At 45.9% G+C, this 20,762-nt stretch overlaps 2 protein-coding genes across 4 annotated transcripts in view; one reads left to right on the forward strand and one right to left on the reverse strand.

Moving 5' to 3' along the window:
- Window positions 1–894: 894 nt before the first annotated feature.
- On the reverse strand, window positions 895–6,290 carry MED8 (mediator complex subunit 8). 2 transcript variants are annotated; one of them, XM_069588933.1, is made up of 7 exons: window positions 6,084–6,290; window positions 4,602–4,720; window positions 3,446–3,590; window positions 2,896–3,036; window positions 2,620–2,701; window positions 2,003–2,251; window positions 895–1,275 (listed from the first exon to the last, which is right to left on the reverse strand). In XM_069588933.1, exons 1-7 carry the CDS (start codon window positions 6,087–6,089, stop codon window positions 1,211–1,213), a joined length of 807 nt encoding a protein of 268 aa, XP_069445034.1. In that variant the 5' UTR covers window positions 6,090–6,290; the 3' UTR covers window positions 895–1,210. The 2 variants fall into 2 exon arrangements, with proteins under 2 accessions (XP_069445034.1, XP_069445035.1); XM_069588934.1 differs by having other exon boundaries at window positions 4,967–6,121.
- SZT2 (SZT2 subunit of KICSTOR complex) overlaps window positions 6,198–20,762 on the forward strand; it is a 51,704-nt gene continuing 37,139 nt past the window's right edge. For both annotated transcript variants that reach the window (XR_011256805.1, XM_069588845.1), the window contains exons 1-4: window positions 6,198–6,294; window positions 17,960–18,085; window positions 18,397–18,570; window positions 18,867–19,037. Coding sequence is in view for 1 of the 2 variants with exons in the window: in XM_069588845.1 (XP_069444946.1) it covers window positions 6,268–6,294; window positions 17,960–18,085; window positions 18,397–18,570; window positions 18,867–19,037 (498 nt within the window). In the remaining variant the exon portion in view is untranslated. The remainder of the gene's footprint in view (window positions 6,295–17,959; window positions 18,086–18,396; window positions 18,571–18,866; window positions 19,038–20,762) is intronic.

The following is a 20,762-nucleotide window of genomic DNA, read 5'->3' on the forward strand; positions in this document are numbered from 1 at the left end:
ATAGCTCTCTCAATTTACCTGCTGTCAGATAACCCTGACACAGTGGTCATCAACTTAAATAACTTTATTCAGAGCAATCCTTTGGTCCACTTCTGCTGACTCAACTCCTGCCCTTGCTTGCAAAGGAGAGCCAAGAAAGGCAGCTTAAGCTGGTGACCCAAGCCCACTCTCCTCTCCAGCTTTATAGAAGCAGGCAAAAGTGCTGGCGGCTGCCACCTCCCACCATCCACTTGACCCTTATTGGAACCACTGGCTCAGTGGACTGGAGAAAAGCCATGCTAACTGAGCCCAGGAACCAGGCATACTCTGAGGATGACTCAACCACGATGAGAGACGGTGTGAGGTGCAAGTCCCCTTTCCCTCCAAAATATGAAAGAAAAAAAAAAAGGTCTGGAGAACAAGGGACATTTTCACTTGCTCACAAAACCCTTTCTCACGTAGTCCTGCCTGGCAGAGCCACTTCCTGAGGAAGTCCCCACCTACTGGGACTTCAGCATCTTCCCTGACATGCCCAGGGTGGGGTAAAGGACAGGGGACTCTGACTATTTCCCAGATGAGAGCTGAACTGGCTTCTGAGAGGATGGAGAGTAGAGCAGTCCCAAGCTTCTCCAGAGTTGTAAGTGGATGGTCTGTCTCAGCCCGGAGGCCTCGTCACCTGCAGCCTGGAGAGATGGCCAGGCTGGAATGTGGGAAGCAAGGCCTGTGGAGGCAGCGGGCCTCTAAGGACACAGAAGCTGTCACCATCTCTGGCAGCACAAAATAAACACAGGCTTTCAAACAAAGCTGAGCGGTCCACGATCTTGTGTCCATCAGCTCACCACAGACATGAAGCAGTTTCAGATCAGGGCAAGTTCTGGATCGAGGACCGAGGAGGGGGCAGTGGGGAGAAGTGGCTGTAGAAACTCTCATTTATTGAATACTCATTATTTCATAGATTGTGCTAAGTGTTTTACATCATTTTCCCATTTTAATCCTCACAACAACCCTATGAGGTAGGTATTATCATCATTTATAAACCAGAAAACAGGCTCAGAAAAAGTAGGTCACTTGCCCAAGGTCACACAGCTAGTTGGCAGTGGAGATGGGATCTGTCTGTGGCCGAAAGCCTGTGTTCTTTTCATTGTACCCATCCAGGTCAGCTTTGGGCAAAAGGCAGTTTCACTGCCCAACTCTGAAAAGAACACCTGGGAGTGGAGGTTGCCACTCACACTCACCGCTGGTAGGGATGCATGGAAGCCGACTTGATGTTGGTTTTTATCCCACTTGGCATTTTCCCTAAAAAGAACATGAAGAAAGACACCTGAAGCACAGTCAGATGTTCGTCATAAATCAGAAGTGTTGCCTCCCAGGTTCCCTTCTGTCACCTCCTCCATCAGCTCAGAATCTGTGGCATCTGACCTTGGGTGACAAGGCTCAGAGGTACAGCTCCCTGCCCAGCCCTCTACCTGAAGATGGTCAGGAGGAGGAATAGCGGGAAGGGCTGGAGCACATCCCTGCAGGCTCCTGCTCCTCCCCTAATGGAAAAAGAGAGCTGTCCCTTTGCCTAGACAGCTTGGAAGAAAATATTTCTTCTAGCTGCTTATATCCGAACTCCTCCAGACTGTTCTGATAATTACTAAGTGAGCAGAAGAGACACGATACAGAGCAAGGAATACGCGTAGCACTGGAAAACCTGCCTGCTTGTCAACTCCCAACACATCTACCCAGTGATCCTAATACCTAGGGTGAGACACTGACAACACACCCACCCAGAGTTAAAGGGCACAGAAGGGTAGCTAAGGGCAATTTTAGTCGAAGTTCTTTCTCATTGTCTGGTGTCTATTAACAGAGTCTCAAATGAGACTTTCAGTCTCAAGAGTTTTTTTCTGGGTCACAGTCCAAGGAGAAAAGGAGAATGTCTCCAGCCCTGGGGATGGGGTGAGGGGGAAGTGTGGCAGATAACCCAGTTTATTCTCACATCCCTGCTCAAGGTCTGTCACCAAGCCAATCCTTGTCACCTTACCTGGCTGGCCTGCTTGGGCCATCTGCACCCCACTGAGCATTGGCTGCTGCTGATTTGGCGCTCCTGCCATCTGCACCTGCTGTAACCCTGAGGCTCCTGCGAGGACTGTTCCAGCTCCCGGCTGGCCTGGCTGGCTAGGACCACTGCTGCCTGAAGGCCTCCAGTTAGACAGCCCCTTTCCAAAGGCAACAGCTGCCACTAAGGCGTTGGTATCTGTCGGGTTAAAGGTCTGCTTGTTCGGCCGGAGACCTGAAGGGCAAAGTAAGTGGAGACCCTGAGGTATGCCTCTAGCCCTGGACTTCTTCTAGCACCAGGAAGACCAGTATGAGTGCCAGGGCTTGGAGTTCTGACTTCGGTAGCATCCAGACTTCCTGGCAACCCAGAGGAAGAGCCAGAGGACCCCCATGACTATCTCAGAATTCGCCCTTCTCCCTTTGCTCCTTTCTCCACCTGCCCCAGCGCTGGCCTGAAATATAGAAGGCCAACAGAATAGATGCATACCCTTGGCTAAATAGCACATCCCTGCATCCTCATTTCACCACTACCAACACCACCCTTCCTATTCCAGTGATCTTATCCCTCATTCCCCCATCACTTTGCCACCAATCCCTCCATACCTCCACTCTCTGATTCTCGTTCCTCTTTGCTGATTTTCTCCAGGAGGTTTGAGCACATTTTGTTCAAGCTCTGGATCTGTTTCTGTAACACATGTAAGTTTGTGCAGAATTTAGGGCAAGCAAGAAATGATTACAGGAAAGGTTCTTCCTTGAGCTATTCCAGGGGCAATGGAGGCATAACCAACTGCCATACCCTACAATAGAGAAGTGGGAATACTCAGCCTCTCATGGTAAAACTCGAGGGTGTAGGGCAGCAGGGCAGGGACTCGGTCCAACCTGCGCTGCATCAGCACCAATGCGAGCAGCATCCGTGGTGAGCTGCTTCTCTTGCTCTTCAACCTCAGGGTCAGGCTTGGTTCTCAGATGGTCAGGGACCACCTCGTGGCTGAAAACAGGTACCCGTCCTTCAGTCTGCCTCTGTAACACACAGATTTTATGATCCTACTGTGCACTCCAAGAAGATTCAATTTTGGCCTGATATACACATAGTTCCTTCCACAGGCAAACAGTGCACGTTCAGGGAAAACATAACCTGAGACTAATAATATCTGGCTTCCTAAGACACTATTCCCCTCATTCCATCCTTCAACTCTATCTACTCACACCCTGTCTCTACCAGATCTAAGGATAAACCCTTCTCTACCACATTTTAATCAAAGATTGAAATAGGACAGAAGGACAAAAAGCAAGGCCTCCAAAATGTAGCCCCCACTTATTGCCACACACTACTGCATATTCAAAATTTCTAGATAGAAACCAACCACTGTGCTGTCAGTCCTCATTTAAGGGCTTTGTTTCCTAAGCTGCATCCCTCTCCTCCTCTTACCATGAGATCTTCATCTCGGTCTGGGGACAACACCAGAGGGATGATGACCTGGTTGCGGAACAGTGGTGTCTTTTCATGCTTCAAGACCTTGTTCAGAGTGTTCAGCTGTCCAGAAAGCAAGGCAAAGCTGTCCAGGACAGATGGCCTGGTGGTGGTAAGAAGATGTCAGCATGTTCCTGGTAAAGGAGCCTCAAAGGGGTCCCTCGGACTAGGAATAACCAGACTCACCCCCAAAACACTCATAGCCCTATGCTGGCCTGGGCAGGAACTAGACTGGCTCACAGGGATTATGGGGTTAAGAAAGAGGGATACACTTTGAGTTTCTGACACAGATGGAGAAAAAAAACAGGTCATTATAGCAATCCCCACTTATCCTAAGTTTCACTTTCTGAGGTTTCGTCTACCCGTGGTCAACCACAGTCCAAAAATATTAAATGATAAATCCAGGAAATAAACAATCCATGTTTTTAAATTGGGAGGTGTTCTGAGGAGTGTGATGAAATCTTGCTTCATCCCACTCTGTCCTACCCAGGATGTTGATCATCCCTTTGTCCAGCATATCCATACTGTATACGGTACCCACACAAGTAGTATAGAAAAAAAAAAAAAAACAATAACCCACAGTATATACAGAATAGGATTCAGTACTATCATAGTTTCGGGAATCCACAGTGGGTCTTAGAACTTATCCCTGATAGATCACGAGGAGCTACTACATTTGAATGGGGTGAGGACAATGGCAAAATAGGAACGATGGCTACACTATTATCACTAGAACTTCAGAAACCGGGTGAAAGATCCCTTTCCAGATCCAAACTTTCCTAGATTGGACCTAAAAGACTTGACAAAACCCGTGCAAGAAATCCAGTATGAATACTGTGGTGGGAGGACCCACTGCAGGAGGACCTCATCCTGGAGAAGTCAAACAGGGAGAATCAAAAGCTAGAAAGAACCTGGGTTGAGAAATTGGGCATTTCTCTACTACCCTTAAAGTTGAGGTCCAAGGCCAACTTCAGTGTTAAATGTTGGGAAAGCCAGCTCTTTCTAAATCAAAAGATGTTCACAAAGTGATAAATGCTGGAGGAGGTACCCTGTGCAGCAGGTGGCCTAGCCCCCACCCATAGAGCCCTCCCCAGCTTGCCCTGGCAACTCTTACCAGGTCAGCCGGTCATACTCGTTCTCCAGCTTGTAAATGAAACTCCCCAGTGAGTTCTTCAGATCAGCCACTTGACTCAGCAGTGCATCTAATGATGCCTCAAGCTGTTTTTCCTCCCTCTGAGCCAATAGGAATAGGTTGGTTACTCAGCTGAGTGTAAGGATGACACATATAGAGGAAGGCTGAAAAGCCAGGGTGACAGTGTGCAACACCAGGACAGTGACACAGAATCTCATTGGCACAGGGACAGTCAGGCTGTTTCTGTCTCCTGTCAGCCGGGCTCCACCCCTATTTGGAGTTAGGATCACAGACAGCATCAACCCTTAGACCTTAAAACCCATTCATCTGACCTCAATTCCTCTTACCTACTGATTCCTTCCTCTCATCGCTTTTAATCCGGGCGTGACTGTTTCTCTATATTAGGCTTGGTTTGTATCTGTTCTCCCTCACTGGACAATTTTCACCAGACGTAATGCCTGGGATTTATTCTGTTCGGCACACCTCAGCAGCAGACGTACTCTGACGTCCTATGTTCTAGAACCTGCCTTGTGAACCTGGCTGTTCTTGGCAATGACATAATCTCTGAAAACCTACCTATACAGGAAGGCTCCTCTGAATACTGCCACCGTCACCTTCCTCTTCCCTCAGCATTTGCTGTTTCAACCTCCTCCTTGCTAAATCAATCTGCACTCACTTTATTGCTGTGCCAATATTCCTGTGCCCCTTTCGCAAGCTTAGTCAACCTATAAAAATGTACTGACAACTACCCTTCTGCAACAAACAGTGACAAATGAAAAACAAAACAAAACAGCAACCAAACCGCACATGCCCCTAAGCACTAGGCAAACTATATTAAAAGCTGAGGGGTCTCCATGGCATTTCCTTTACGTCTGCGATCTCCAGTTTTATCTCATTTCACCCTTTAACTACTAGGGGTACACACTAGGAAGAATGAAACAGAACTGCAAAACCCCGAATGTGGAGGACACGAGCCGGGTTCCACCCACGGCCTCAGATTATTTAGTCTGGCTTCTGGCCACCACGGTCCCACAATTCCTTCCACCCTCGGGCTTCTCTCCAGTTAGATCCTCTGTTCTGTCAACATCCAACGTCTAGGCCGGGGCCTGAGCCCGAGCCCAATCCACCTCTTTCTTCAGCCGTCTTCCTTGGACTGCACCTTCCCAAATTTCAACTTGATCCTTTTCCACACCCTATCAACAACTTGATCCTTTTCCACACCCTAGCAAGACAGTGCTGCCTTCTCCGTCCCAACCTAACCGCAGTTTCTGTCTCCTGTCAGCCGGGCTCCACCCCTATCCCTCTCCAGAGGTCCTCGTCCCCATCGCGCGTCCCTTTATCTCACAGTCGCGGTCTCGACCAAGTCCTCTCATCCCTAACTCCTCACTCTCTCCTCGGCCAGCCCACTTTCTGTCTCGTTACCCCAAGCTAGCTACCCGTCGCTAGCGCCAAACCGGTCCTCACCTGCATTGCTGCGGCGGGGGGCGGTGTCAATCACTTCCTCTTCCGGTTCCCAAGTAGGCCAATTAGAAAGCTCAGAACTCGACCCTCCCACTCACTTCCGGCCCCGCCAGTCGCGAGACCTCCGGGTCAGGGGTCAGGAGCGGAGCATCGTCTCTGGCCCGGGCCGGCGCGGGAGGGCTGTGTGATGGCCTCGGAGCGCCCGGAGCCGGAGGTGAGGGGCGGGCGGGCGCAGCGCTGGGCCTGTAGATCCGAGGGGGAGGGTCCGGCGGCCAGGCGCGGCCGTGGCCTCCTGCGAGTCTGGGGGCCGCCTGGCCCTCCTGAAGGCCCAACAGTAGCATCTCCTCACCCCTACTTTCCTCGGGGAGGCCTAGAGGAGGAATTCGTGGCTCAGTTTTGTTTGCCGAAATTTAATCCACGATTCTCTACTCTAGGGCTCTTGGGTTCTTTGACCTCGTAATGGCATTCAGAAAATCTGTATTTTGATCTTCTGTTGCAGTTTCAGTGGGCAGGTTTGCCGGTTGCTGCCTCATTCAGATATTATTGGAATGCCACAAACAGCATAAATTAATTAGGTTCTAGCGCTCATGCAATTGGAGAGCAGCTTAGATGTCATGAAAAAACGTTGGATTCAGAGTGAAACCTCGTTCTGGTATTGGCGCTGCCCTGTAGCTATCTGTGCAACTTTGGGCAAATCTTGACTTCCCGGATCCTGTTTCCTTCTTTGTAAAATATCTATCTTCAGGTCTATTGTGAGGATCACACGTTTTAAATGGGAAAATGCAAATAAAGCATCCATTAAGTACGAAGGACCATGCAAGGAACTTTTGTATACATTGTGTGGTTCAGACTTGTGCAAGGAAGGTGACAATACCCATTTCCATATACAGACAAACTAAAAATCGAGGGAAGTGAAGTACCTTACCCAAGTGCTACTCTCAGCTGGGGAGTGGCAGAGTTTTGTAATTAGAAGTCTAAAATGTCAGATTTGGAAAGAAAACATCACTAGGAGAGTTGACCAGTGTTACAGGAGAACATGTGAGTGGATGGGAAGGGTGAGAGGTGTATAGTCATGTATTGAATCCTTACCTATCGAATGCTTACTGTGTCCCAGAGACCATCTTAGCGCTTTACCAATGTCAAAGATTACTCTCAACCCTACAAAGTAGACACTTATCCCCATTTTTCAGTTGAGGAAACTGAGGCACAGAGATTTTAAGAGTAACAAAGTTGCACAGCTAGTAAGTGGCAGAGCCAGGACTCCAAAACAGGTGGTCCCTTGTGATCTTGTGTTCTTAGCCATAATGTTTACAGTGCAAAGAGAAAGTAGCCACAGGATGGTAAATCTCCAGTGCTAGGATTTGATGTAATGAGATCCAAGATTAAATACAACTGTAGGAAACTACCCTATTAAAAAGGATCAAATGTGCTCACAGGGCTGGTGGAGTAGCCTAGGCATCAGAAATACCATTACTGAGGAATACTCAAGGAATTTGGAGCATGTTTTGTGGATTAAAATGAGAAGACACGGAGGGATGTTGTGAAATACAACAAACCTTTCATGCAGATAGTCTAAAACAGCATTATCTAATAGAAACCCAATGCAGGCCATATATGCCAGTTTTTTAGAAGCTGCTTAAAGAGGTTAAAAAAAATAGGTAAAATTAATTTATAATATATTTTATTTAACCCCATATTTCCAAAATAGTGCCATTTCAACATGTAATGAATATTAAAAATTATGAGATATTTAACGTTCTTCTTTTGTACCAAGTCTTTAAAATCCAGAGTGTATTTTACTCTTAAGCATATGTCACTTTGGGCTAGCAATATCTCAAGTGCTCAGTAGCCACAGATAGTAATGGCTACCATACTGAGCAATGCAAATCTAAAATAACTTGAATCAACACACGTTCCTGGCAGTCTCACTCAACCACAAGTTCATTTGTTAAATTCTTGATTTGCATTTCTGCACATCTTACCCCAGAAGGTAAAGGGAGTGAAGAGTTAAAGTGACTGACTGTTAGAGGTTATTATAATCCCAATAGAGAAAGTTTGGGCCTAGTCAGATTTAAGAAGTCATCATTCCTCAGATACTTAAATGATGTGTGCTGTTATGGACTTGGAATTGTGCTAAGTATCAGGGTGGATAGGGAGCAGTGTAAGACACTCCCTATTTTAATGGGGTGAACAAACATTGGATTATAATAAGTGCCTCAGAGGAAAAGTACAGAGCGAGTGAGTGTTTAACAAGGGTTCTTAACCTAATTGTTAAGTGAAGTGGGTGGATCCTAAAGCCTTCTCAGAGGAATGACATTTAAGCATGGAGGAGTGGAGGGTGGCAGTGAGGAGAGGCAGAATACATTGCAGGCAAAGGAAAATTGACAATCTGAGGGGAAGGAGGAGGAGAAGGCAATGGCAACGCACTCCAGTACTCTTGCCTAGAGAATCCCATGGACGGAGGAGCCTGGTAGGCTGCAGTCCATGGGATTGCGAAGAGTCAGACACAACTGAGCGACTTCACTTTGACTTTTCACTTTCATGCATCATTGGAGAAGGAAATGGCAACCCTCCAGTGTTCTTGCCTGGAGAATCCCAGGGACGGAGGAGCCTGGTGGGCTGCCGTCTATGGGGTCGCGTAGAGTCGGACACGACTAAAGCGACTTAGCAGCAGCAGCAGAGGAGGAGGTGTGAGCCTTCAGAGAACTTAGAGGAAGCAGCTGCTCATGTGGGCTCAGTGACACTGAGAATAGCTAACACAAGTGTTTCCTGAGTCATCATCTACTACTTGGGAAATCCTTGTGAAATCGGCACAGTTATTATCCCTCTTTCACAGGTGAGGAAACTCAGGCACAGAGAGTTTAAGTAACTTCACCAAGGCCTTATTCTAATAAGCAGTGGAATCAGTGTGGGATCTCAAACTCAGGGGGAGGTGGGTGAGAGAGAAGACTGGTGAAGAAGATTCAGGTTGAAGCATGCTTGAAGTTCAGGACTTTGGCATATGTACAGTGGTTCAAAGGCAGGTGAAAACTCTTGTGGAACGCTGTTAACAGAAAACAGCACAGGGTTGGAAAAGGCTTCAAGAATAATTTGTACCTTAACCACCAAGGGACAGGGGCAACAAACAAAAAAACAAATCAATGAGATGGACTTTGCTCCCTTCATCCTGGCGTGCATAGTGTGCAGCACATGCCTCATGTCTTATTCAGCTTGCTGTGGATGGTATGTAGGCCTCAGTGAATGTTCCAGAGAATGATAGGCTTTCTCTATCATTGTCTGATTCTCCGGGTTAATTGCCACAACATCCTTCTGAAGTAAACATTCTTATTCACATGTTACAGATGAAACTGAGGCCTGGAAAAACTGACTTGTCCAAGCTTGTTAAGTAGTAGAACATATTTGAATCCAGGTCTCTGCCTTCAAAACCCTGCTTTCTCTTTGCCAGACAACTCCAATGTACTTCAAACTCAGGAGGATTCAGTATCAGGGATTAAATCTCCACGTAAGTGTCAGTGCTGTGAGAACACAGCTAACTCAGGAATTCTCAACCAGTGCAGTGGAAGAGTGACTTGGGGGAGCTCATGAAGTGTAGACTCCTGAGCCCTCTCAACTCATAATTCATTTGGTCTCAGGTGGTGCCCAGGTTTCTGCAGTTTAACAAGCACCTCAGGTGGTTCTGATGCCAGTGGGTCCTTGGATCACACTTGGAAAAATACCACTCTAGCTGCCTGAATTAATTCTTGAGTCTTTTGGTTTCGATAAATTGCATCTTGAAAGTGAAGAAAACTTAGAGCTAATGTTTGTGAAACTGTAGTTGTTGACTTTGAAGGATGCATACAAGGGGGAATGTTGCGAGAAGGCTCAAGTTAGGAAATGTTCCTGGTTTCAAGAGTGTGGATTCTGTAAGAACTGATTGATGAGCTAGACTTCAGTTTGGCCTTGAAGAGTTAGTCCGTCATTCAAAATAACCTTTGAGACAAGGTGGAGAAACAGAAGCTACACAGTAGTGGAATTAAGCAGCCTACTAATAAATAGTCTGAAGAAAGTCTTCTAATGGGACAGTGCTTGTCTGTACCCTCCATCTGCTGAATCCCCCTTTCCCTCCTCCCTTAGTCAACTCTGCTCAATCTTCAGAGCCACTTTCTCTTAAGACCCACCTCTGAGTCAGGTTACTTTGTTCCATGCTCTCATAAAACCACATTCTTATCCTTAGGCACACCTAGTTTGTATTAATATAATAATTAGAGTGATTATCTGATTGGTTTGTTTGTTTGTTTTTATTCTGGGGTAAATTCTATGAGAGCAGAGTATGCCATTTTTTGCTTTCCATCGTATCCTTAGAACCTAGCCCCGTGCTGGCACATAGCAGACTGTCCGTAAATTTGTTGAGTGACAAATGGATGCATACTCACCTTATCTTTGTCCTCTTTGGACTTGGATAAGAACTTGATGGCATCGTGATTGAATCAGCAGGGAAATTCAGCTGTAAAGAGATTTACTAGAAGACAAAACAGCAGCCTAAGCTTCACAATAGAATAATAGGCTGGGTTTATCCAGTGTAGTAGGACGAATTGAATAATTGTGTGTGTCCTAAAAGAGCCAGCTGCATTAGGACAGAATGGGGATGTGTCTAAGCAGCAGAAGCAAGAAAGGCATAGAGATTTCTTGGGTCAACAGCATGGTAAAGCTTTCCCCAAAGTAAACAGAATGATACTCTGAATCTGTGCCCTCACCTGGGTCTTATACTCCATTTTGGCATCCACATTTTAAGTTGAAAAGTAGACCAGCCAGAGTTCGTTCATGGGTTTGTAATCTAAGATATAAAATAGGGAACTCAAACCATGCTGTTAGAGATACACTTAAGGAACCTGGAGATGTTTGTTGTGGAGCAGCAAAGACTCAGAACCATCATCAGATATCTGATAGATTCTCCTTTGGCAGAGGGTCAGATTTTCCCTCTGTGGCCTCAGGAGGTAAAACCCAAAGTGAATTACATATTTTCAAGAGAGCAGATTTCAAGAGCAGGTCAATGTAATATCAAGAAGACAGATTCTGGCTCGGTGTGAAGAAATTTCTAATTCTGCCAACCAAGTGAGGGTGAGCACAAAAAGCTGAAGTGAATGGCTGTGCAGGACTTCCTCCAGACTCAAAGCAGCAGCACCTTGTTACTATTGATACATGCATTTCTGTGGCACTTTTAACTTTACAATGTGCTTTCACCCATCATTGGGATAGGTGATGATATTTTATAGAGGAGGAAACTAAAGGTCAAGGCCAGAGTCTCAGCTGTCACATCACATTTTCTTTCTGTAATACTGTCATTCTATCTAAAACAAATCTGTTAAGAGTCTACACCAGAACCACCACCCCCCCATTCTAGAATTGTAGAGAAGAAGATAATATTACTCAAGAACATACTAGTAGGGGGAAAAAAACTTGGTAAAAACAACTTTCATGGAGGCAAAGGAAAAATCCAAACTAGTTTTTCCACAAAGCAGATGAGGCAGGATAGGAGTTTTTCAGTATTAACTCTGGTGGGTGATATGAAGAAATTCAGGCCGCTTTGCGAATGCCTAACAAGATACTAAACAGTACAGGGAATCATGGAAAGAAAGGTTCGTTTATTAAGCCCCGAGTGGCCAAGATTTTAGTCCTAGCAGATGAAGTGACCAGGTGTCCCCAACTCTCCTTATGGTGCTGACATGTAGACCTGTGCTCTCCCTCCTTTAACCCTGGCCCAGTATGGGCCAAAAAACTCCTTTCCTGGCTATTTCCTTGCACAACTGAAACAAACTGGCATTTTTTAAAAAAAAAATCTTTACTCACCACCAAAGAAGAACAGGAAAATAGAATGGAGACTAGTGTTATGATGACCTCACCTTGAGAAGAGTTGTTCTGCCTATGATTGGTTTTAAGTGTTGCATTTGCTTTGCTTAGAACATAGAGTGAACTCACTTATTCAGCAAAATTGTATAGAGCATCCTATTGCCAGGCAGTGCACCAGACTCCAGGGATAGAGTGATAAACAGAAAGGGCTGCTGAACTGGGATATCCTTATTCTGATAATATTGAACCTACCCCAGCCTTTTTCAAGATAAGAACCGTGGCACAGTCAACAGATAGACAAGGAAGGTCGCTAAGACCACACAGCCAATCCAGAGGGAGAGGTTGCCTAGTTGATAAAAGTAACTCATTCTGAGAAAGAGGGCATGTAATTGCTGCTATTTCCTTTCAAGCCAATTAGACCCCTTTTGTCTTTTTAATAGTTTGGCAATAAGAGCATTCAATTTGATGGGACCTTCTGAGGAGAATGATGGTTAGAAATGATAGGAAATAACGATACCTGATTTCTCTAGCTACCAGGAATCATCCTGCAACCTACTGGTTTTTGGTGTTACCTTAAGCATCCTTGACACCTTTTTTTTTTTTTTTGGTTACTTTGGACTTCCCTGGTGGCTCAGATGGTAAGAGTCTGCCCACAATGTGGGAGACCTGAGTTCGATTCCTAGATTGGGAAGATCTCCTGGAGAAGGAAATGGCAACCCACTGCAATACTCTTGCCTAGAAAATCCCATGGATGGAGGAGCCTGGCGGGCTACAGTCCATGGGGTCGCAAAGAGTCAGAGACATTGAGCGACTTCACTTCTCTTCCCTCTTTGATTAATCATCAGTTCTTGGCCATCTTATTATAAAGGTTCTTTAAAGTGCAACTGAGCTCACTTGTCTTAAAGGTTAGTTCAACTGACTTTTCCCAAGACCGTCAGTGAAAGGCGGTGGTTTTACATTCTAGTACAGCGCCTTGTCTCAGCAGGGAACAGGCTCAAACAGCTCACTGAATGGCTACTTTGAGTAGCTGTGCTGTAGGCCATTGTCATCTCCCCTGGTTGTTAGGGGAGCTTTCTAAAACCTGTGGTAGCCAGGGGGGGGATTTTTTTAAATGCAGATACAATAATACTGCCCTGCTGAAAAAAGATTTAGGTAGCTTGACCTAATTCTTGGATAAAATCCAGAATCCTAGCCAGGGCCTACCTCAGGCCCGTGCAGGATAACAGTAGTATTTCCCAAAGTGTGATTTTAGACAGTATAGCGACAGTACAGAGTAATAATCGCATCACATATTGATGTTTAAATTGTCTTTTTGAATTATGTCACAGCATCCTTTATAAACCTCCATCATGTTCCTTCTTGTAACCATTTTAAAACTTTTCTGCTCCTAAGTCCCCAGTTTAATCCATATGTTAAGCTCATCAGGCGTGGGCTTGACTTCTGACCCTGTGCCTACAAATTCTAGACCACTAGACTATTCAGGTATGACCTAAATCAAATCACTTACGATTATACAATGGAAGTGACAAATAGATTCAAGGGATTAGATCTGATGGAGTACCTGAAGGACTATAGATGGAAATTCGTGACATTGTACAGGAGGCAATGATCAAGACCATCCCCAAGAAAAAGAAATGCAAAAAGGCAAAATGGTTGTCTGAAGAGGCCTTACAGATAGCTGAGGAGAGAAGAGAAGCTAAAGGCAAAGAACAGGAAAGACACACCCAATACCCATTTGAATCCAGAGTTCCAAAGAATAGCAAGGAGAGATAAGAAAGCCTTGCTCAGTGATCAGTGCAAAGAAGTAAAGGAAAACAATAGAGTGGGAAAGACTAGAGATCTCTTCAAGAAAATTAGATACCAAGGGAACATTTCATGCAAAGATGAGCACAGTAAAGGACAGAAATTGTATGGACCTAACAGAACCAGAAGATATTAAGAGAGGTGGCAAGGATACACAGAAGAACTGTACAAAAAATATCTTCATGACCCAGATAACCATGATGGTGTAATCACTCACCTAGAGCCAGACATTATGGAATGTGAAATCAAGTGGGCCTTAGGAAGCATCACTATGAGCAAAGTTAGTGGAGGTGATGGAATTCCAGCTGAGCTATTTCAAATCCTAGAAGATGATGCTGTGAAAGTGCTACACTCAATATGCCAGCAAATTTGGAAAACTCAGCAGTGGCCGCAGGGCTGGAAAAGATCAGTTTTCATTCCAATTCCAAAGAAAGGCAATGCCAAAGAATGTTCAAACTACTGCACAACTGCGTTCATCTCACACGCTAGAGAAGTAATGCTCAAAATTCTCCAAGCCAGGCTTCAACAGTACGTGAACCATGAAATTCCAGATGTTCAGGCTGGGTTTAGGAAAGGGAGAGGAACCAGAGATCATATTGCCAACATCCATTGGATCATTGAAAAAGCAAGAGAGTTCTAGAAAAACATCTGCTTTATTGACTATGCCAAAGCCTTTGACTGTGTGGATCACAACAAACTGGAAAATTCTTCGAGAGATGGGAATAGCAGACCACCTCACCTGCCCCCTGAGAAATCTGTATGCAGGTCAAGAAGCAACAGTTAGAACTGGACATAGAACAGCAGACTGGTTCCAAATAGGGAAAGGAGTATGTCAAGGCTGTATGTTGTCACCCTGCTTATTTAACTTATATGCAGAGTACATCATGCAAAATGCTGGGCTGGGTAAAGCACAAGCTGGAATCAAGATTGCTGGGAGAAATGTCAGTAACCTCAGATACGCAGATGACACCACCCTTATGGCAGAAAGCAAAGAAGATCTAAAGAGCCTCTTAATGAAAGTGAAAAAGCTAGCTTGAAGCTCAGCATTCAAAAAACTACGATCATGGCATCCAGTCCCATCACTTTATGGCAAATAGATGGGGAAACAATGGAAACAGTGAGAGAGTACTTTTTGGGGATTCCAAAATCACTGCAGATGGTGACCACAGCCATGAAATTAAAAGATGCTTGCTCCTTGGAAGAAAAGCTATGACCAACCTAGACAGCATATTAAAAAGCAGAGACATTACTTTGCTGACAAAGGTCTGTCTAGTCAAAGCTAGGGTTTTTCCAGTAGTCATGTATGGATGTGAGAGTTGGACTATAAAGAAAGCTGAGCACCAAAGAATTGATGCTTTTGAACTGTGGTGTTGAAGAAGACTCTTGAGAGTCCCTTGGACTGCAAGGAGATCAAACCAGTTAACCCTAAAGAGAATTCTGAATATTCATTGGAAGACTGATGCTGAAACTCCAATACTTTGGCCACCTGATGCAAAGAACTGACTCATTGGAAGAGACCCTGATGCTTAGAAAGATTGAAGGCAAGAAGAGAAGGGGACGACAGAGGATGAGATGGTTGGATGGCGTCACTGACTTGATGGACATGAGTTTGAGCAAGCTCCAGGAGTTGGTGATGGACAGGGAAGCCTGGCATGCTGCAGCCCGTGGGGTCGCAAAGAGGTGGACATGACTGAGCGACTGAACTGAACTACAAATTCTGCTAAGCTGCCTAACTTTTTTGGATCTCTACTGACTTCTGTTAAATGTTTTGTGTGAAGACTGAATGTGGTTACCTAGGTAAAGGGCCTAGTGTTGAGCCTGGTCATAACTTGTAATAGTTGACTTCTGTTGTGTTCTAAGTGCCATGCTCTGTGCTGAGGACTTCATATGTGTAATTTGCCTTCATCCGCAGAACAGTGCAATTCAATTGGTATTAGGATTGGTGCTGGTAAATCTGACACCGGTACTATCTTTATTTTACAAATGAGGACACTGAAACATATAGGTTAAGTACCTTTCCCACAATCTCACTGCTAATAGGAGGCTGAATTGGGATTCAAACCCAGGCTGTCTGAATCTGAAGTTCTTATACTTAATCTCTACAGTGTTCTATTGAATGTATTTTAGGTTCTCAATAAATATGTGTTTCTTCCCTCTTCTTCATTCTACTCTCATCCCTGCCATTTCCCAATGTCTCTTGCTCTGTCTCTTTCCCTAAACTTTAAACTTTTTATTTTGTATTGGGATTTAGCCGATTAAAAATGTGGTAGTTTCAGGTGAACAGTGAAAGTACTCAGCCATATACATATACTTGTATCCGTTGTTTCTATATCTCTTTACTTTTGCCTTCTGTCTTGGAGACAAAGGTCTTTCTTCATCATTAGTCGTTGCATCTCTACTCTCCAAACTCTTCTCCAGCATCAGATATCCATCATTATTGCTTTTCCAGGACTTTTTCCATCTCTTCTCCATGGGTATTTCCCCATTGTTGGAGAGAAAAAAATCTTCATTTCAACATCCCATTTCTCAACCGGATATCACTGACTTTTGCTCACTTCCTTGTAGCCTGGCATTTCCCCCCTCACTAGGAACATGGGAAGAGAAATTTGCAGTTTATCTAAGGAGGAGAGTAATCTTTTCATCTGAAGCAAGAGTAAGGGAGTAAAGGATGTTACTGATAAGGGTTAATCTTGAGGACACATTGAAGAGTTCAGGCCAGCTGACCCTTATTTCTCTGCAAAACAATAGGTTTATCTGGTGGGACCATGGGAGTTGACAGATTGGAAAACCTGAGGGGACTAAGGAAAGGTTGCTGACCAGGGAAAGGTAAAATGATTGGTAACGTTCGCTAGAAGTGGCACCACTGACAAGGTGGAAAGTTTCTTTCCGTCAGAGTATACAGCTGGTGCAGTGTATGTGTGGATAAGGAAGAAAGTTAAATTCATCCTGAGTCAAGAGTTGCTGCTGCTGCTGCTAAGTCGCTTCAGTCGTGTCCGACTCTATGCGACCCCATAGACGGCAGCCCACCAGGCTCCCCCGTCCCGGGGATTCTCCAGGCAAGAACACTGGAGTGGGTTGCCATTTCCTTCTCCAGTACATGAAAGTGAAAAGTGAAAGTGAAGTCGCTCAGTCGTGTCTGACTCTAGCGACCCCATGGACTGCAGCCCACCAGGCTCCTCCGTCCGTGGGATTTCCAGGCAAAAGTACTGGAGTGGGGTGCCATTGCCTTCTCCGGAGTCAAGAGTTGGCCCAGGCTTTTGTCACAACAGGTGAGGACACAGGCAAGGGAACAGATGGTCGTTAGGACACAGTTGAACCGACTGCCTGTGAGGCAACAGAAGGAAGGAACTGGAGCGTTGACAGCTGGGAAGGGTGGGGAGGGAGACTGTGAGCCACAGAAGCTGGGCTTTGAGGTCTTCAGTAGGCTTGCCATCCACCCAGTGAAGAGCTCTCACTACCTGCTGTTGTCAAGACTTTATAGGAGGAACTGCTGGGCTTTATTGAGTGTCTGTTCTGTTTTAAGCGATTTGCTAAGCAGAGGGACACAAAAATAGAGCAAGATGCAATCCCTGCCCTCAAAGAACTTAGAGTTTATAGGAGAAACTCACATATCCATTGAAATGTACAAGGTCACTTGATCTGCATAGATGTCTTTAGAGGAGAAATGGGAATCAAGAGATGAGAACTGAATCCTTGGGAAGCCCATTGCACTGAAGTGGGGGTAACCATTTCACTTCTGCTGCCTTGCCTCGGTAATGGATTCCGAGCTTTTTGGACAAGTTACTTGCACTGTGATCTATATGTACTAGGAACTAGTGGATTTTTAAAAAATACTTACTTGGCTGCGCCAGGTCTTAGTTGTGGCCACATGAATCTTTAGTTGCAGCATGTGAACCCTTAGTTGAGGCACATGGGACCCAGTTACCTGCGTGCATGCTAAGTCACTTCATTCGTATCCGATTCTTTGTGACCCCATGGACTGTAGCCCACCAGGCTCCTCTGTCCGTGGGATTCTCCCAGCAAGAATACTAGAGAGGGTTGCAATGTCCTCCTCCAGGGGATCTTCCTGACCCAGGGATCAAACCTGTGTCTCCTGCATTGCAGGCAGATTCTTTACCCACGGAGGCACCTGGCAAGCCCCTAGTTCCCTGACCAGGGATCAGACCCAGGCCGCCTGCATGGGGAGCACCAGGGAAGTCCCTGGGACTAGTGAATTTTTATAGATTTTAAAAATATCTCTTTATCCCTAGGTGGAAGAAGCCGGGCAGGTGTTCCTATTGATGAAAAAGGATTATCGAATCTCCCGAAATGTTCGCCTGGCTTGGTTCCTCAATCACCTGCACCAGACTGTGCAGGCCACACCCCAAGAGATGCTGGTGAGGCCCAGAGACATGCACAACATGAGGGCTGACCCCGAGGATCTGTTTGTTTGTTTGTTTGTTTTAAGAAGAGTGCTGGAAACAGGAGGGGAGACTAACTCTTGAGGGATCCAATTCGAGGAGGGGCAAGTGACTTTGGCCACAAGATTTCACAGGGGAAATATTGCCTAGTCATTTTTCCAGCTTGGAGAAGCACTTGGTTGGGTTGTGGGAGGTAGAGCCAGTGGTGTGTCATTTTGGGTCTGGAAGTCAGGTCCTGGAGAGAAAGGGGTACTTCCCTGACTCTTCCCTCTTCTCTCCATCATCAGCTTCAGTCTGAGCAGGAGCTGGAAGTCCTCAGTGTCCTGCCTCCTGGGTGGCAGCCAGATGAGCCAGTGGTCCCCAGGCCCTTCCTCCTTGTACCATCCACCCGGGTCACCTTCCTGGCCTGGCAGTATCGGTTTGTCATTGAGCTGGACCTCAGCCCATCCACTGGCATTGTGGTAAGGGGTTGGTTGAGGGGAGGCAGTGGGAAGAAAGGATTGGGTAGGAAGTGAAGAGTAAGAAGAGGCAGCCTGAGATAAGTGAAAAATGATCCCACAGTGGTACCACTGTGGAAAGGAGACAGGTGTGTGAAGGGATGGTGGGTGTTTGGAGACAGAGCCCGTTCCATCTGTGCACTGTGTTGGGGGGTATGATCAACCTTAAGAATCTCAACCCCGGAAGCTGCTTACATCTGCCCTCTGCTTGGGGCTGTATTTGGTTACCCTTGAGAGACCTTTCTTTGCATTACCCTCAGGATGATTCCACAGGGGAGATCTTGTTTGATGAAGTTTTCCACGCCCTCTCCCGCTGCCTAGGCGGGCTGCTCCGGCCCTTCCGAGTGCCTGGATCTTGTATTGACTTCCAGCCTGAGGTCTACGTCACTATCCAGGCCTATTCTTCCATCATTGGCCTGCAGTCCCATCAGGTATTGCATCCTTTCTCCATGTCTGTATCCTCAGACCTAATTTTGGGTAGTCCACTGACCAAGTCCTTATCCTGTCTCTACTCTCCATGCCCAAAGTCCCCAGCCCTTCTCAAACCTATTCCTAGTCATCTCTGCAAGTCTCTCTCCTCTTTAAAAGTGTTGCTCTGGCCTTAAAGGGCCTTCCCTTAAGCATCAGGTGAGTTGGCACTGACTGGACAAATGCCTCTCTCATTGCTCCTCCAAGTCTCTGGTTCTGCTCCCGGATGTCTCTTTTCTCTCCCCTGCCCCTTTTAGTTCCATCGGAAGGCTGGATACTGTCCTAACTCCTTGCACTACCTCTAGAAGATGGTCTTTTGGGACAGTTTTGTGGTTTTGAAATATAACAAAGACCCAAAAACATAATTTCTTCCAAGGAGAGAGGAGGGCCATTTTTCTTCTGAGCCCTGTGAGCTGTCGGGTGTTAATGCTGACCATACAGATAATTACAGGCTTATCCAACACCCAGACAAGCTATCAGAAGGCACTCCTTTTGGATAATGGTCAAGTCTGTTACTAGAATATCTGTTTTGGGCTTAGATAAGTATTGACCCAGTTTCCCCTCATCTGCTTGTAACCACTCTTAACTCATTGGTAGGGGCTTACCCTGAAACTGTCCTGATGGCTCCATTGTCAGCTTAGCTATCAAACTGGCTTTGAGAGAGGAGGATGCAAGAAACAGCATCTGAGAAGCTGAAATATGCATATGGCCTTTGGTACACGCCTGGGTCCCAGCCCTCTACCCAGGATTAAAGTGTTCTCCTAGTGCTGGTGTTAGGACTGTTGGTGGTGGACCACATCCCCAGGCAGAGATCAGGCTTTGCAGGCACTCACGGTCAAGGTGAGAAAAGTTTAGATGTTAGGTAATCACTCAACACTTGGTTCACTTTGATAAACACTTAGTGAAGCCCAATCGATGCCAGGCCTGGGCTAGGTCCTGGATGAATCAGACCCTGTTCCTGTCCTACTGGGAGGGGTTGAGAGCTTAGTAGGGTAGACCGATATTAAAAGAGATAATTTCAGTTGAAAGTGATAAGGGCACTGCTAAGTTATGACTCAGGTGCTGTGGGAGCACCTAGCCAGCCTGGAGCAGCAGCAGGAGAGACTTTTGGACCAAGACATTTGAACTGAGTCTTGAAGGATGAATTGATGTTAATTATTTAAAACAGAGGAAATGGGCTTTCCAGGCAGAGGGGCCAGCAGAAGCAGACATAGAGCTGTGAAACTGTGCTGTCAGTCACAGGGGTTATAGGGAGCTACATGTTACTCAGCTGGACACAATGAAGATTGAGTGATGGGAGGGTTAGGAGGGTGGTAAAGGGGAGAGAGAGAAGCGGGGGCAGAATTATGAAACACCTTGGATGTCATGGCTGAGAGCTTGCACTTTATTCTACAGGGGAGTTTGGGGGTAAAGAGCATCTGTATCTGCAAATGCCTCATGTGCTTCCTTGCTGTACCCCTTACCAGCTGTGTGCTTTTGTGCAAGTTACTTAACCTCTCTGTGCATCTGGGTCTTTTCTCCAAAATGGGGATGTCACCAATATTGCATGGTGACTGAATTAATACATGTCAAGCATTTATTAATAAAACAGTGCCTGTCACACAGAACATGTGCAAATGTTAGCTACTGAAATTATTAGTCACAGGTAGTAGAGAAATGTTGGAGGTTTGGAATGTCAGTGACAGGAT

The sequence above is a fragment of the Ovis canadensis genome, chromosome 1 (genome assembly GCF_042477335.2).
Source record: "Ovis canadensis isolate MfBH-ARS-UI-01 breed Bighorn chromosome 1, ARS-UI_OviCan_v2, whole genome shotgun sequence".
Taxonomy (NCBI): domain Eukaryota; kingdom Metazoa; phylum Chordata; class Mammalia; order Artiodactyla; family Bovidae; genus Ovis; species Ovis canadensis.

What these genes read in the sequence shown, in the direction of transcription:
- MED8 (XM_069588933.1), bottom strand. An exon ending in ACGAGAATCAGAGAGTGGAG is followed by an intron (nt 2,252 to 2,619) that starts GTATGGAGGGAT and finishes TTTGCCCTTCAG; the next exon opens with GTCTCCGGCCGAACAAGCAG. An exon ending in GGCCCAAGCAGGCCAGCCAG is followed by an intron (nt 1,276 to 2,002) that starts GTAAGGTGACAA and finishes TGTTCTTTTTAG; the next exon opens with GGAAAATGCCAAGTGGGATA.